Genomic DNA, 16,594 nt, shown 5'->3' with positions numbered 1-16,594 from the left:
AAAAAAAAAAAAGATGACGAAGAATGGGGAAAGGAAAGATGCTAAGCAGGGATAGGATCTGGGTGGACAACTCTGAGGTCTCTGGCCAGGACAGCTATGTAACTTGCAGGATCCATCCAGTGCAAAATGAAAACTGTAGTGCCCCTTGTTTTATATTTATACATATATATACATATATGTAGAATAAGAATATAAATAATATAGTTTCAAGAGGGCAACAGTAGAGCATGCAAGCAAGAGGCCCTGTGTGACTGCCCACAACTGTCCCCCGTGAAGCCAGCCTGTCCCTGGCCGCTAGGACTTGCAGGCTCTGAGACAGAAGAACCGCAGCCTGGGAGCAGGCACAGCTGTTTGCTGAGGTCAGAGGAGGGCACGTGACCCAGGCCTGGATGCCATGGAGACCAGGACGAGGACCCGGCCGTGAGGGTTTAAGCAAGAAGAGGGAGCGGGTGAGGGGCGTCCGGAAGGAGAGCGGGTCCCTTTCCCAATGCCCCTGGGCTCTTGCCTGCCAGCCTATCTCACCGAATCTGCCCTGTGCGTGTGGGATACGCAGAAGACAGCTACTACGGTAGGAGTCCGAGGAGAAAGATGGCCAGGAGGCTGTGGAGGGCCTTGGCTGGGAAGCACGAAGTGTGAGGAGCGGAGCGGGGCGAGATGAGGCAAGGCCAGGGGTCGGTCCGGGGGCCTGCAACGCCAGGGCGGCCGTTCTCCAGTGGACAGCAGGCGCCACACCATTTGGGGCGCGGGCGACGTGGCCAAACGTCGGCCGCTAGAGGTGGGATCAGGACTACCCAGGGACAGCGGCAACGAGGCGCAGACCCGCGGCGATGCGGCCCAGACGGCCGCGGGATCTCCAGGCGCCGTCGACTTTTCCCAGAGGCCGGGCCAGCGCGGGCGTGGCCGCGGGTGGGCGTGGCCGCGGTGGGCGTGGCCCCTCCTCGGGTCCGCCCGTGAGGCCGCCCCGCCCCGACCGAGGCCGCCTCCCGAGGGCGCGCGGGGCCACTGCCCTGTGCGCAGCCGCCAAGGATCGCTTCCGGGGGCGGGTCAGCGGAAGTGAGGGCGGTTGAGGCTGGGCTGCCCGCTGCGGTAGGAGGGGCCGTGAGGTGAGTCCCGGAGCCCAGTCTGAGGTGAGACTAGGTCCGAGTGCCGCTTCGGAGGCGGGAGTGCGGTCTGCCCGCCCGACTGTCGACGCGGCCTAGCGCAAGGCGCTGTGCGGAGCTCGCGGCTCCTCTTCCCGCGCCAGTTCTCGCGGGAGCCGGTGTTGTCCGCCTCGCCCGGCTGAGGGTGGGAGGACTCGGTGCCCGGGGGTAGCTGCTCGCCGGAGTTCCCGGCCTCGGTGGCCGCGCGACAGCGGAGGCTTCTCGTTGCCGCTGCACTCCGCGGCCCGCCGGGCCACTGCGGCCGCCTCGCTCCTTCTGGGACCAGCGCCCGGGCCTGCGGGTCCAAGGGCCGCCGGTGCCGGCGGCGAGGACTTGGCCGACCTTGGCCCCGTGGGGTCGGGCCGTTCCGGGGGAGGGGAGGCGTGTCCCGGGCAAGGTCCCCGCAGCGGCTCCCCCAGTGCGGCCCACGCAGGCTGTCGCTCGCCAAGTTCCACCGAGCGCCGCGGCCTCGACGGGGCGCCTGGCCCGGAGGGATGAGCGCAGGCCCTGCTCTGGAGGAGCCCCGAGTCTCCTGCGGGAGAGCGTGTGTGCACAGGCCATGACGGCGGTCTGGAAAGGGGCGTCGTGGGCGCGCAGGGCTGATGAGAACCAGCCTGCATTGCCAGCGGACTGGGGGAAGTCTAGCCCAGGACCCTTGGGGCGGGGAGGGGGGTGAAGGCCCAACCGGAGTTCTCGGTTCGTGCTCCGGTGCTGCGCCTTGGGAAGCCTTTGCCCTGCGACAGGCAGCAGATACGGGGCTCTGATTACCATTGTGAGGGCTCAGAAGGAAACGTGGGGCGCTGGGGGAGAGGGGCGGTAAGGACCTGACTGTGGGAACGCAGAGGTGATGAGCTTGTGAAGAAGGTGCTGGTGTTTGAGGCAGAGAGGATAGTGTGGATGGGGGCGGAGAGGCGGTCCGCTCGGCTGAAGGGCTGAGGGGCACGGGGAGCCGGGAGGTGCGCTGTCCAGCGGTGCGGGGGGCCTTGGAGTTTGGTCTAGTGAGGTGGGGCTGATTGTGGAGAGCCCTGCAGGCCATTCCGGGTCTAGATGGTACTCTGTGGGCTGCAGCGAGCCGTGGGGGTGTTAAACACAGGAGCAGTGTGTCCTAGAAAGACGGCTCTGGCTGTTGTTAGGCCTAAATGAGTCTTTGGGGGGAAGTCTGGAGGAGAGGAAGTGGCTGTAGTGTCCAGAGTGAGAAACAGAAGTTCTGTGGAGCTTGTGGCGGCACCGACATTCAGCCCAGAGCCTGGCACACAGAGGGACTTCGATAAAAGCCTTGAACTGCAGGGAGTTGAGCCCACGCAGACGGCAGCACAATTTAAACCAGACTTAAAGTGCTTTCTACTAGCATGACCACTAGTGACCTTAGACACTTCCTCTCTCCAGCTTCTTTTCCTTTGTATAGGGAAGTGAGTGATAACTCCTCTCCCTCAGGTGAGAGAGAAATCCTGCAGGAGTTTTCAGTCCGTCCCGTTCAGAACCTGCCCTTGGCTCCCCAGTGACTTCTCCCCTGAGCATTCCCAGCCCGTATGACTTGAACCTCAGTTTACCTTTCTCTCTTCCTCTTTACACCCCTCTCACTTCCCGTCTGGGACCTGTACGATTGTTGCTGTTTTCCATCCTTTCCTACCCCTTTAAACTCGCCGTGAGGCCTTGGGGTCAGGGGCCTGTACCCACCTGGCCACCTGCTTAGATGTACCTTTCTTAAGCAATGATATTCAGTCTTTACTAGAATTCTGTATTCAAGTCCTATTTCTCTTCCATATTGTGAGTTCCTTGAGAGCATCCTTCCATAGCCCCTGCAGTACCCAGCTCAGGGCCTGGCACAGAGTAGGTATTGTTACATTTGATGAACAAGAGAATGAGTTCATTGATTGCATCTGCTCACCAGACGAGAGCAGCTGTGAAGAATCCAATCAGGAGTTCATTAAGCACTTTAAAATCCCCTAGTTCACTGAATGATCCTTAAGGTAATCTAGGAAGGGAGCTCTTGTCCTCTTTTTACATATGGAAAAACCAACATTCAGAAAAGTTATGGGACTTGCCTAAGGCTATAAGAGCAGTAGACGGCTAAGCAGGATAAAATTTTTTGGCTCTTTTCCCTGTAGCCCAGTAGAGTGAGACTGACAAGAACTGGCTGTTTATTCTCCTATTGTCTACTTTACATTTCCCCTTTGCCAGGACCCAGTAGTGCTAGGCTGGGTGGCATATGCTGGGCTTTCACACCCTATCTTCAACAATGAATGCTAGATTTGAATGGTACCAACAATTTGGCTTTTAGACTACCAAGAGAGTTCTATTTACATCTCTACAAGTAATGCCTCAGGAAACCTAAGGAATCAGGAAGCTCCCATAGTTTGCCAAGCTCATGCCACAGGTCTGAAACAGAACCTTCAAGGGTCTGAATTTGGAGCCGTTGCTGGGTGAGGACAGCCTCTTGGGCTGTTTTTCTCCTCTGTGAAACATCAAAGAAACCTTGGTATTAGTCATGGCTCTGCAGGACCTGGTTTTTGTGGCGCTTGAGTGGTGGCCATTGAGTCTCCACTGTGGGGGTTGTTTCACAGGAAAAGAAATCTGGTGTTCCTTAAGATGGCCTGATATGAAGGAGTCACGCCTCCAGCCTCCTCAAGCCCCCGGAGCTGCCCTGTGGCTGCCTTGTCCTTCAAGTGCAGGAGCCGGTTGAAATGTCAGGAATGGAAGCCAATGTGGTAAGGGCACAGGCTGTGGTGGGGGAAGGGTTGAATACTGGGCCTACTGAAGTTCTGTAGGACATTCTGAGACTCTCCAGTTAATTATTCCTTTCCCCTGGGATGACCCTTCCACATAATCCCCACCACTCGCTCCCCAACAGGCAAAACCAACTATAGTCTTGGGGGCAGTTAAGCAGTCATTGTGTTTCTGCTTTTCTGTGCAGAGGGAAGGGTGGGAAACTTGTATGATTCCTATACTTAACTAATTCCTCATGCCTTTACTGGATCCTCCCAACATTTACCATGCGTTGGCAGCAGCAGATGTCCCCATAAGTGGTTGGCAACTGGGGAACCTGGGAACTCACACTGAGACTGGACCTCCACACCATACCCTGTCCCTGGGATTGGGGACTTCAGTTTCCCTGCTAAAGGGATCGAGGGGAGCATGGAATAGTAGTTGGGACTCCTTGTTTCTCTCCTTTTAGACCATCCCAATCTGGCAAAACAAGCCACATGGGGCTGCTCGCAGTGTAGTGAGAAGAATTGGGACTAACCTGCCCCTGAAGCCATGTCCCCGGGCATCCTTTGAGGTAAGTATACTGGAAGGGTAGGGTGTAGAGGCTCAGAGGCTATGTGAATATGGTGCTGCATCTGTGCCCAGACTACCTGGTGTTGCTGAGGCTGATTGCTTTCCTGATCACTTTTTCATTTTGTCAGGAAACATATATTACGTGCATATTGTGGATACTGGTCATTGTGCCTTCCTGATTGAACACAAAACTATGACCACAACAGTCAGACTTCAATCTGTTCATAAATGAATAAGGTTGCATCTTTGATGCCACTTCTAAGTGACTAAGATTTCATCGGACTCCTGCAAGTCAGTTTATCAGAGTAGGCCAAAGGCTCTTGCTGAGCCAGATTCCCAGAGTAGCTGTGTCTGTGCCCTGAGGTCTTTGCCTGCAACCCTGGCAGGTCTCCATGTGGGACATTGATTGAGTCCTGTGTGACTCTGAGTTGAACTCTACTTTTCTTACCACCCCTAAGACTGGATCACTTGGCAGCCTATTTTTATGTTTCCCTGAGGCCATTACTTCGATCCTTTTCTTTCTGGCCAAGTCTAGCCACTCCTTTACTAGACTTCTTAAGGCTTACCTCTGTGTCTAGGGGCCTTTAGCACCCACTCTGCTGCAGATTCTTGCCTGGCGAATGTCTATCAGAATCCGGCCCCATTCTTCTGCAGTAGAAAGCTAAGTAGCATTTATTAGCCCCAGCTACCTCCCTCTGAGAACTAATGGTTAAGAACCAGCTCTAGGCTAGATGTTTAAGGTATGTATGTTTGGGAACTGGGACACAAGTACTTCAGCTTTCTGCCTACACAGTGGAAACAAATATATGCCTGAAAAGACATGGACCCAGGTAAAAACAGAAATGAAGTATCAAATGCTTAGTTGTGAAGTTGTAGGAATTCATTCTGGAGTCAAAAGTGGTATCAGAATTGGTATTAGAGTCAGGGATGGAGTTGGAAGTGTTGTAGTGTGGGGTGGCTGTCCTGTGACCTAGATTGCCAGTTATCCATAATTGCCTAAAGGGCATGGGCAAGATGTGGTCCTAGCCATCTCAAACATCAAAAAAAGAGGGAAGCACAGCTAGGGAGTGTGAGAGACTCAATGGATGTTGTCCCCACACTTGGCCTCTTCAGTCCTTTGACCAGATGCTGCTGGGCAGGAACTGATCAAGAGCACAGAGCAGGAGTATGCAGGAGTACTATTAGTAATACTAGCTAACTTTACTGAGCACATGCTGTGTGTCAGGCACTGTGCTAAATACTTTATATGTGTTCATTTATTTAATTGTCCATAGTGGAGCAGCACTCTGGAAAGGAAAACAAATGGAAGCTTCCCCAAAATGGCCATTTTAGCAATAACTTCTGGGTCAGTAGAAGCCCTTTCTTATGTAACCTTGGACCGTCACATTGCTCCTGTGAGACCCAGGTTCTCTATCTGAAAGCGAGAGCTCTCAACTCCTGGTCAATTTAACTCATGTATAGATGGGTTTTTGAGAATTTGTCCCTGGATTTCTGTTGTAAATTAATTCCCTTAATAAAGAGAATCTTAAAAAAAAATAAATAAATAAAAAAAATAAAGAGAATCTTGATGACTTAAATTTACCCATACAAAAATATTTAAAAATAAGTTATGAAAAGTGAAAAAGAAAGGAAAATGCATATAATCAGAGTCCTGACACAAAATAATGTTTTGGTTTAGTTTTTTGTTTTTTTACTTTCTTATAATCATAGCATGATTGAATCCTCCTAATCTTTCATTTAACATAAAGTCAGTCAGCCTTGTCTGTTCCCTGGTTATTGTTCATCTGGGTTGAGGAGCTATTTTAAGGAATCCTCTTATTTTGATATCATTTCTTTTTATTTAAATTCAAATATTCGTATTACCAAGTTCACTTAAAACAGTGTTGCTATAGCAGTGTAGATCCCAATTAGCTATGGAGGTGTTGTAAAGAACTGGCCAAGAGAAACTTCTTATTAATGTCCTTATACCTGTATTCTCATAGCTGGAGAGAGCAAGATGCGCTTAGTGGCTATCTCTGTTGAAAGGTAACTCTCCCCAATCCCACTGAAGACTCCTTTGCTCCAGCCAGGAGTTAGTAAATGTTAGTAAGAAGCCCAATAGTAAATATTTTAGTGTGGGGGTCATAACTACTCTTTTAATTACTCACTTCTGCAGTTGCAGCTTAAAAAATACCACAGATGATACATAAATGATTGGTGTGACTATCTGATAAAACTTTACATATAAAAATAGGTCCCAACCCTGCTCTAGGCCACCATGTTTTGCATGAAAGATATTAACGGCCTTACAACTGGTCTCTTCACCCTCTCATGCATGTTCCACACAGCAGCCAGAGTAATCTTTCAAAATCTGAGTCTTACTTAAAATCTTCTAGTGGCTCATTATTGGTCTTAGAATCAAAGTTTTTAACAAATCACCCTTGACACCCAGCTCCATCCAGATGTGAACTATTTGTAATCCCACAAACTCTTTCCTTTTTCCATCCAAGAACTGTCTTCTCCCCTCTCTAGGAAGCCTTTCTGATTGATACCCAGGGCTGGATTAGGTGCCCCTCCCATGATGTCAAGAATGTTTTTTGATGAATTTTGCTTCCCTGTAGACCCTGCCCAACATCTCTGATCTGTGTCTGAGGGATGTACCCCCAGTCCCTACTCTGGCTGACATCGCCTGGATTGCTGCAGATGAAGAGGAGACATATGCCCGGGTCAGGTAGCTAAGGCAGTAGCTGGTCTGCTGGGGAATGGGGGGAGCTTCTTCCAGATGAGGTGGCAGGCAACAGGGAGAGTGCTTATGAGGGGCTGCGAGGGCAACAGGAACAAAAGCTGTGGGCTCTTCAGTGGGAACAGAACCTGGCTATGTTACTCCTGTACAAATGGGTGAAGGAATTTTAGAAGGGATGCAGTGGCTGGCTCTCTCTGACATGCTTGTCTTTTTTCTGGTCCAGGAGTGACACCCGGCCCCTGAGGCATACCTGGAAGCCCAGCCCTCTGATTGTCATGCAGCGTAATGCCTCAGTGCCCAACCTCCGAGGGTCCGAGGAGAGGCTCCTGGCCTTAAAGAAGCCAGCCCTACCAGCCCTAAGCCGTACCACGGAGCTGCAAGATGAGCTGAGCCACTTACGTAGCCAGATTGCTAAAATAGTGGCAGCTGATGCAGGTAGGAGCCCCCAAATCAGGGCCAGAATTCAGCATACTCTTCCTTTCCCCCTGGCTTTTGGTACAGGATAAGGGTAGGGAAATCAAGGACCGTGGTTCAGGGGGGACACAGGCCCAGGGCTCAGGCTATTCTGAGGACTGGCTAACCTGTAATACTCCTTGGATGGTTTCCATCAGCCATTCTGGGTTGACTGGATTGATTAGGAACAAAATCTTCGCTTAACCTGTGACACCCCACCCCCCAACCCCGCAAATTACCTCCCTTGGCCACAAAAACCAATACCCTCTTCAATTGGTCTTTAAGATCACATCTTCCATGAGCCCTCAAGCAACTTCCCTTTTCAGTGAGAAATAAGCATTCCCCACCATTAAGAGAGATACCTCTTTAAGCTTTCTTCTTATCTCTCTATCTTCCCTTTCCTTGTTCTCCCAGAGACCACCTGTCTGTCTGGAGTTAAGGCAGAACTACTGGAAATGGATGGGAGTTTGCCTTGACCTAGTGAGTGCATGAAACACCAACAGGTGGATCTCTCCCAAGCTGCCCAGGGTTTATCATCCTACTCCTTCCATCCATCCTCACTTTTTTGAGGTGACTCCTTGTCACCTTAAAGTCCTAGCTCCCAAACCTTACTTGTTGGTAGAACACATGAAAATTACATAGTGTTCTTTGTAATCTTCATATATTTAATTCCCTCAAATGGCAGCTTTATAGAGGAATTATATTTGAATTTTTCATTTATATATTGGCTACATTTTTGTCATCCAAGAGACAAGCATGAAACTTGAAAATCTTTTGTTTTGGAAATTCTTAAGATTTGAGAAACTAGGAGGACCATTCTGTTAGATAGCAGCAGTCAAAAGCACTAGCCCAATTAGAGAAAAGGACACATTGGATCTGTCACTGTTGCTTTAGTAGAAATAGGACTGTCACTCCACAGCCCACTGCAGAATGGGAGCTTTTAGAAGCTTAAGCCTTTATGGGGTGGATTTTTCTGCCCTCTCAGAACACTGGAAGAGCTCAGTGCTGCCCTTACATCTTTAGATTCTGAGAGGGGAGGGTAGTGGAGGAACCCTCCACTGGCTCACAGATAGCATCCTGGGCTTTCCCAGAATGTCATGGCATCAAGCCTAGGAAATGAATGTTTGATAGACACTGCTTGTGGGAAGAAGATATTACTGCTGTATTCTAGCCCCAATGTCCACCCATGCCTATTGTTTTCTCTTTCAGCTTCGGCTTCATTAACGCCAGATTTCTTATCTCCAGGAAGTTCAAATGTCTCTTCTCCCTTACCTTGTTTTGGATCCTCATTCCACTCTACAACTTCCTTTGTCATTAGTGACATCACCGAGGAGACTGAGGTAGAGGTCCCTGAGCTTCCATCAGTCCCCCTGCTTTGTTCTGCCAGCCCTGAATGTTGCAAACCAGAACACAAGGCTACCTGCAGCTCATCTGAAGAGGATGACTGTGTCTCTCTGTCCAAGGCCAGCAGCTTTGCAGATATGATGGGGATCTTGAAGGACTTTCACCGGATGAAACAGAGCCAAGATCTGTAAGTATGTGATAAGGAGCTCTGGTGTCTTGTTTTACTATTTAAGTCACCTGCGGCCAATGGTCTAGTAGAAAGAATTTACAAAGTAAAGTCCTCCGTAGTAGTTGTGTATTACTCCATTCACAGAGCTTACTTGCTTAATAACACCTGGGATTCCCGTTTGAGGAAAGCAACATTTTATATTTGGTTGAGGTTGTCTAACTTTTTACATGAAGGCTCATCTGATCCAAACTTCTGTTACCACTTATACTACTGGTGGTAGTCCTTATACTACTGGTGACAAGTATCCCCATGCCCATGCCACACCCTGCAAAATGAGGTTACATAATAATTATTTTAGTATCTCAAACTGGTAGACTTTTTTCTTTTATGGAAAATTTTATAGTTTCTGCTTTAAGGTACAGTGGTCCCTTATGCAAAACACTGCAAATTCAGGCATTTGAGACTGTAACCCTGGCTGTCCATCAGAATTGCTAAACTTTGTTATAAATACACTTTAAGCTTACTAAAGCAGAATCCCCAATGTGTGGACCTTTGTGTCTGGGGATTTTTTCTCCTTTCTTAATGAAAAAATGAGAAAGTAGCCCCATCAGCAAAGATTCAGAAATGTGACAGATTGATCTTGTGTCTACCAGTAAGAATGTATGTAAGTTCACTAGAATTTAAGGCACCTATTTTCCAGCTATGTAGGACATCTTTTATGATGTGTTAGGGAACTCAAACCCACCCCAATCTAGAGTTGGTTTTATTCCCATGGCTCCCCTGTGATGTGAACATTTTACTATGAATTCTAGATCTCTTATAAAAACCTTAGGGAAAAAATCTTAACAGAGATAAGTAATCTGCCCAATAAAGAGTTCAAAGTAATGGTCATAAAAATGCTCACCAAACTGGGGAGAACAGATGCACAAAAAATTCAACAAAAAGATGGAAAATACACTGAAGAAGTCACAGAGCTGATGAACACAGTAACTGAACTGAAAAATACACTAGAGGGGTTCAGGGCAAACTAGATGAAACAGAAGGGATAAGTGAACTCAAAGACAAGGCAGTAGAATTCCCCCAATCTGAGCACCAAGGAGAAAAAAGAATGAGGAAAAAACCCCATAAAGATAGCTTAAGGAACTTCTAGGACAAGATCAAACGGACTATAATGTTCTCATTATAGGGTTCCCAGAAGAGAAAGAAAGGTACAGAAATCTAATTTGAAAATAGAATGGCTGAGGGGCAACCTGGGTGATTCAACCAGTTAAGTGTCTGCCTATGGCTCAGGTCACAATAGGACTGGGCCCTGTGTCAGGCTCTCTGCTGTGCAGGGAGCCTGCTTCTCCCTCTGCCCTTCCCCCCACTGTGTGCACGCTCTGTCTCCCAATAAATAAAATATTTTAAGAGAAAAAGAAAATAGAATGGCTGAAAACGTCCCTAGTGTGGGGAAGGAATCCAGATCCCTTCCAACCAAAGTTATTCAGAATTAAAGAGTTTTCAAGACAAGCAAAAGCCAGGAGTTTATCACCACTAAATTAGTCTTACAAGAAATGTTAAAATGACCTCTTTAAGCTGAAAAGAGTGTTAGCCAGTAATAGGAACACCTATCAAAGAGTAAATCTCACTGGAAAGGTAAATATAATAAAAATAGTGGATTCATCACTTACTGTTATGGTTAAAAAGGCAAAACTAGTAAAAATAACTGATTACAATAATTACGGGATACACAAGATAAAAAGATGTAAAATGTGACATCAAAAACATGGTTGGGGTAAAAATAATGAGCTTTACAATGTGATGAAACAAGTTGGCAACAATTTTATCAACTTAAGCCTAAACTTAACTACAAAACAAAACCCTTTAATAAATACACAAAAGAGTAAAAGGAATATAAGCATACCATTAGAGAATATTATCAAACCACAAAGGAAGAGAGCAAGGTAAGAAAGGAACAGAGAACTACAGAAATAGCCAGAAAACAATTAACAAAATGGCAATAAGTATATACTTATCCATAATTCTAATTTTTTTTAAAAGATTTATTTATTTATTCATTCAGAGAGAGCGAGAGAGAGGCAGAGACACAGACAGAGGGAGAAACAGGCTCCATGCAGGCCCGATGTGGGACTCGATCCTGGGTCTCCAGGATCACACCCCGGGCTGCAGGCGGCGCTAAACCGCTGCGCCACCAGGGCTGCCCCATAATTCTACTTTAAATGTAAATGGACTAAATACTCCAAAAGAGTGGCTAAGTGGCTAAATGAATTAAAAAACAAAACCTATATGCTGCCTACAAGAGACTCCCTTAGATGGAAGAACACAAACAATGCAAAGGGATAGAAAGAATATTCCATATAAATAGAAACCAAAAGAAAGTTGGGGTAGCTATACTTATATCAGAAAAAAGTTAACTTCAATCAACAATGATTATAACAAAAAAAAATAACAAAAAAAAAACAATGATTATAACAAGACAAAGAGCATTATATAATGATAAACGGGTCAATCCAACAAGAGCATGTAACATTTGTAAACACCTAGGAATATATAAAGCAAATATTAACAGATATAAAGGGAGAAAAGCCATATAAGAGGTGACTTTAATACAGCACTTGTATCAATGGATCATCCAGATAGAAAAGGAAACACTGGCTTTAAATGACATGTTAAATTGGGTAGATTTAACAGATATATACAGAACATTTCTTCCAAAACCAAGAGAATATACATTCTCAAGTGCACATGGAACTTTAACAGGATAGATCATATGGTAATCCACAAAATAAGTGTGAATAAATTTAAGAAGACTGAAAGCTATCAGGCATCTTTTCCAACTACAATGATATGAAACTACAAATCAGTTACACAAAACCAGAAAATTCACAAATATGTGGAGATTAAACAACATCTACTGAACAACCTGGGGAGGGCGATCAAAGCAGAAACCAAAGAAAGATAAATACCTTGACACAATCAAAATGGAAATATACCAAAATTTTTGAGATGCAAGAAAAGCAGTTCTAATAGGGAAGTTCATAGCAGTAAGTGCTGGTTTCAAGAAGCAAAATTCCCAAGTAACACAACTTTACACCTTAAGGAACTAGAAAAAGAGTAACTGAAACCCAAAGTTAGAAGGAAGGAAATAAAGATTCAAGCAGAAATAAATGAAATAAAGACCGAAAAGCAATAAAAAGGATGAAAGAGATGAAAAGATAAAATTGACAAACCTCTAGCTAGAATCACCAAAAAAAAGAGGACTCAAAAATGAAATAGATGACAATTAGTACCACAAATCAAAGAGTAAGATACTACTATAAAAATTTTGTTAAAAAATTATACACCAACAAATGGGACAACCTAAAAGAAATGGATAAATTCCTAGAAACAATCTACCAAGATTGAATCATAAGGAAATAGAAAATCTGAACAGACCAATTACTAGTAAGATTAAATCAGTAATCAAAAGTCTCCCAATAAACAAAAATCCAGGACCAGATATATGGCTTCATTGGGTGAATTCTACCCAACATTTGTTGAAAGAATGCCAGTGCTTCTCAAACACTTCCAAAAGAATACCACTATTCCTCAAACTCTTTGAAAAAAAAACAAAAAGAGGGGACTCTTTCAAAACTCATTTTACAAGACCAGTATTATCCTTACACCAAAATACAAAGACACCAGAAGAAAATAAAATTATAGGCCAATATCCCTGATGTACATGCAAAAATCCTCAACAAAATATTAGCAAACTGAATCCCACAGTACTTAAAAGGATCATACACCATGATCAAGTGGGGTTTATTCAAGGAATGTGAGGATAGTCCAACATCTGCAAATCCATGTGATGCTACATTAATAAAGTATAAAAGTCCTATGTTCTTCTCAATAGAGCAGATAGCTCAATAGATACAGAAAAAGCATTCAACAAAATTCAACATCCATTTGTGATAAAAACTTTCAACAAAGCAGGTAAAGGAGGAGCAGAGCATACCTCAACAAAGTAAAGGCCAGATATGACAAGCCCACAGCTAATATCACACTCAGTGGTAAAAGCTGAAAACTTTTCCTCTAAGATCAGGAACAAGAAAAAAATGCCCACTTGCCACTTAGTTAATATAATATTGGAAGTCCTAACCCCAGCAATTAGCCAAAAAAACAAAAAACAAAAAAAAGAAAGAAAAAGAAAAGGCATCCCAATAGGAAAGGAAAAAGTAAAACTGTCACATTTGCAGATTACATGTTATTATACAGAAAACTCAAGACTCAAAAAAAATTTAGAATAAATGAATTCAGTAATGCTGCAGGATGCAAAATTTTTTTAAGTAAAAATCTGTTGTGTTTCTATATACTAATGACAATCAGAGAAATCAACAATCCCATTTAAATTGCATCAAAAGAATAGAATACCTAGGATTAAATTCAATCAAGGAAGTGAAAGTATACTAAAAACTATAAGACATCAAGGAAAGAAACAAATATTCCATGTTCATGGATTATAAGAATAATTAAAATACCCATACTATCCAAAGGAATCCACAGATTCAATGCCATTGTATCAAAAGTCCAGTGGCATTCTTTACAGAACTAAAAGAACCTTAAAATTTGTATGGTATCCCAAAGACCACAAATAGCCAAAGCAATCCTGAGAAAGAAGAACAAAACTGAAGACATCACACTCGCTGGTTTCAAACTCTGTTACAAAACTATAATAATTAAAACTATGGTATTGGCATAAAAACAAATCAATGGAGCAAAACAGAGCCCAGAAATAAACCCACACATATATAGTTAGTTTATAATAAAGGACCCAGGAACATACTGTAGGGAAAAGACAGCCTCTTCCACAAATGATGCTGGGAAAACTGGATAGTCACATACAAATGAATGAAACTCAACCACTACCTTACACCATCAAAAATTAATTCAAAATGCATTGAATAGGGGTACCTCCTGGGTGACTCAGTTGGTTAAGCGTCTGACTCTTGATTTCAGCTCAAGTCATGAACTCAGGGTTTTGAGATTAGGTATGGAACCTGCTTAAGATCTGAAAACAGGGATCCCTGGGTGGCGCAGCAGTTTAGCGCCTGCCTTTGGCCCAGGGCGCCATCCTGGAGACCCGGGATCGAATCCCACGTCGGACTCCCGGTGCACGGAGCCTGCTTCTCCCTCTGCCTGTGTCTCTGCCTCTCTCTCTCTCTCTCTGTGTGTGTGACTATCATAAATAAGTAAAAAATAAATAAAATGACTCCTCTTTAAAAAAAAAAAAAAGATCTGAAAACAAAAACATTAACTTGAGAGGATATACATACCCCATATTCAACTGCAGCATTATTTGTAAAGCTAAGATATGGAAAGAACTAAGTGTCCAGTGAATGAATGGATAAAGAAACTGTGGTATATATACAGAATGGAACATTATTCAGCCATGAAGACTGAAATCTTGCCACTTGCCTCTCCCCCCACCTCTAAAAACAGGCAGAGTGGGGGGGGTGGCACCTGGGTGCCTCAGTGGATGAAGCATCCCAACACTTGATTTTGGCCCAGGTCATAATCTCAGGGTTATGAGATGAGCCCTGTGCTGAGCATGAAGCCTGCCTAAAGGATCTCTTTCCCTCTGTCCCTCCTCCATCTCTTAAAAAAAAAAAAAAATCTTGCTATTTGAACAATATAATGTCTCAAGGGCATTATGCTAAGTGAAATAAACCAGAGAACGAAAACTGTAAGAAGACTTATATGTGAATCTAAATTTAAAACAAAAAAACAAGTGTGTAGATACAAGGAACAGATTGGTGCTTGCCAGAGGCTGGGGGTGGGGATGGGAGAAATAGATGAAGGGTGTCAAAAGATTAAAAAAAAAAAATTCCTTTTATTAAAAAAAAAAAAAAAGATTGTACCTATCGTTGACAATAATTATACACTTAGAAATTTGTTAAGAGGGTAAAACGTTGTGTTTTTTCTAATTGAAAACATCGCAGAATTCCCCTGAGCAAACAAACAGGGTTGTAGGAAATCCTCAACATGCCTTTTCTCCAGTAATAATAAAGGTCAGAATAGCCATGTCCACAGTTACTTCCCCTGGTGACCTGGGGAAATGCTCAGAAAAGACAGCACACCAAAATATGGGAGCAGAAGCTTAGCCACCAGAGGTCAGCTCTAACAGGTTGATAGTCTTTTCCTTTGCCCACATTTTACTGCCATTTCAGGAAATAGTAAAGCATTCTAATTAAGAAACTAGCTAACTTGTTTTGGACTCTGGATTTGCTACTTAACTGGCTGAGTACCCTAGTGACTTTGGCAAATTATAGAACCCTTCTGTTTCAGTTTCCTCATCTGAAAAAGGTGGTAATAGCACTGACTTTATAATTGTGAGAATTAAATGAGATAGTGTATTCAAAGACACAAAACACTACCAAAGACAGAGCAGGTATTTAATATTTTATTTTGTCTCTAGGAACAGGAGTTTATTGAAAGAGGAAGACCCTGCTGTCCTGATCTCTGAAGTCCTAAGGAGGAAGTTTGCTCTGAAGGAAGAAGATATTAATAGAAAAGGAAACTGACAGAACTCAGCTCTGCAAATTCAGTCTCATGCTCCTGGAATTCCTTCAATAGCTGCCTTCCTCACCAGAGACCTGGCTGCCTCTCAGTTAGAAATCTTTTGCAACAGTCTTACTGAAAGCTGGAGCTTGGACTGAAAGAGAAGAGTTGGATCACGCTTCCTTTGCTTCAAACCTTAGCAAAAGCTAAGGCCTGTTTTGCACCAAGACTCTTGTTACAGGTAAATGTATAGTTAGTTGGAATGTCTCAGTCTAAATGGTGAGACAGAAGTTTGGTTTTTCCTTGCCTCTATGTGAAAATAGGTCCTAAATGAATGGCTTACTTCACTGCATTAGACCCCATAACTGGTCTCACGGACACTCTGTGCCCAGCTGTCACTCTCAGCAGCTTCCTTGCAGCAGAGCAGGGCTGAGGGGTAAGGGGCTATAAATGTATGTGTTGACAGGGCAGGGAGAATCTTATGCTGCTCCATCATAAACTGACACCAGTGCCCAACAATCACCCTCTCCCTCTTCCCTCTCCCTAGATGTAGAGGTCGGACCTCTGGACCAGCTGACACTTGGGCTGCTGCTGGGAGGCCTGGGCTGTTTTTTTCTTAAATATATTTTGTAATACTGTACAACCAAATCTACTCTCCCAGGCCCTGGGGCCTCATGGGTTCCACTGATAGAACACACCTTCTCTTCCATGGACTTGACTTTAAGCCCAGTAGGAAAGAGAAATGGGAAGGAGAAACAGCACCATCCTTCTTCCAGGCCCTTGACCGCCCCTTTTGCATTGGGCCAAGGTTTGTACCTACCACACCATGCATGACTCAGACGCCCTCAGGTCCCTTTCTTTACGGTATGTATCCTGTGTGTGTTTGGGTTGAAGCATTACCTGATATTAAATGGAAGGATATGGAGAGATGCTGCATGTGCTGTTTGTCTC

General features: G+C 44.7%; 1 protein-coding gene across 5 annotated transcripts; it reads left to right on the top strand.

Annotated features, from left to right (window-relative positions):
• The first annotated feature begins 415 nt into the window (after positions 1 to 415).
• On the top strand, positions 416 to 16,570 carry MTFR1L (mitochondrial fission regulator 1 like). 5 transcript variants are annotated; one of them, XM_025448042.3, is made up of 7 exons: positions 416 to 568; positions 3,704 to 3,847; positions 4,315 to 4,419; positions 7,019 to 7,128; positions 7,364 to 7,575; positions 8,803 to 9,124; positions 15,561 to 16,570. In XM_025448042.3, exons 2-7 carry the CDS (start codon positions 3,824 to 3,826, stop codon positions 15,664 to 15,666), a joined length of 879 nt encoding a protein of 292 aa, XP_025303827.1. In that variant the 5' UTR covers positions 416 to 568; positions 3,704 to 3,823; the 3' UTR covers positions 15,667 to 16,570. The 5 variants fall into 5 exon arrangements, with proteins under 5 accessions (XP_025303827.1, XP_025303825.1, XP_025303826.1 ...); XM_025448040.3 differs by lacking the exon at positions 416 to 568 and adding an exon at positions 949 to 1,103; XM_025448041.3 differs by lacking the exon at positions 416 to 568 and adding an exon at positions 1,003 to 1,127.
• Positions 16,571 to 16,594: the final 24 nt, after the last annotated feature.

Source organism: Canis lupus, chromosome 2 (genome assembly GCF_003254725.2).
Source record: "Canis lupus dingo isolate Sandy chromosome 2, ASM325472v2, whole genome shotgun sequence".
NCBI lineage: Eukaryota > Metazoa > Chordata > Mammalia > Carnivora > Canidae > Canis > Canis lupus.
The sequence above is the reverse complement of the archived record's forward strand: the minus strand, read 5'-3'. Positions and strand labels throughout refer to the sequence as shown.

What these genes read in the sequence shown, in the direction of transcription:
- MTFR1L (XM_025448042.3), top strand. Translation starts at nt 3,824, where the DNA reads ATGTCAGGAATGGAAGCCAATGTG. An exon ending in AATAGTGGCAGCTGATGCAG is followed by an intron (nt 7,576 to 8,802) that starts GTAGGAGCCCCC and finishes TTTCTCTTTCAG; the next exon opens with CTTCGGCTTCATTAACGCCA. An exon ending in ATGAAACAGAGCCAAGATCT is followed by an intron (nt 9,125 to 15,560) that starts GTAAGTATGTGA and finishes TTTTGTCTCTAG; the next exon opens with GAACAGGAGTTTATTGAAAG.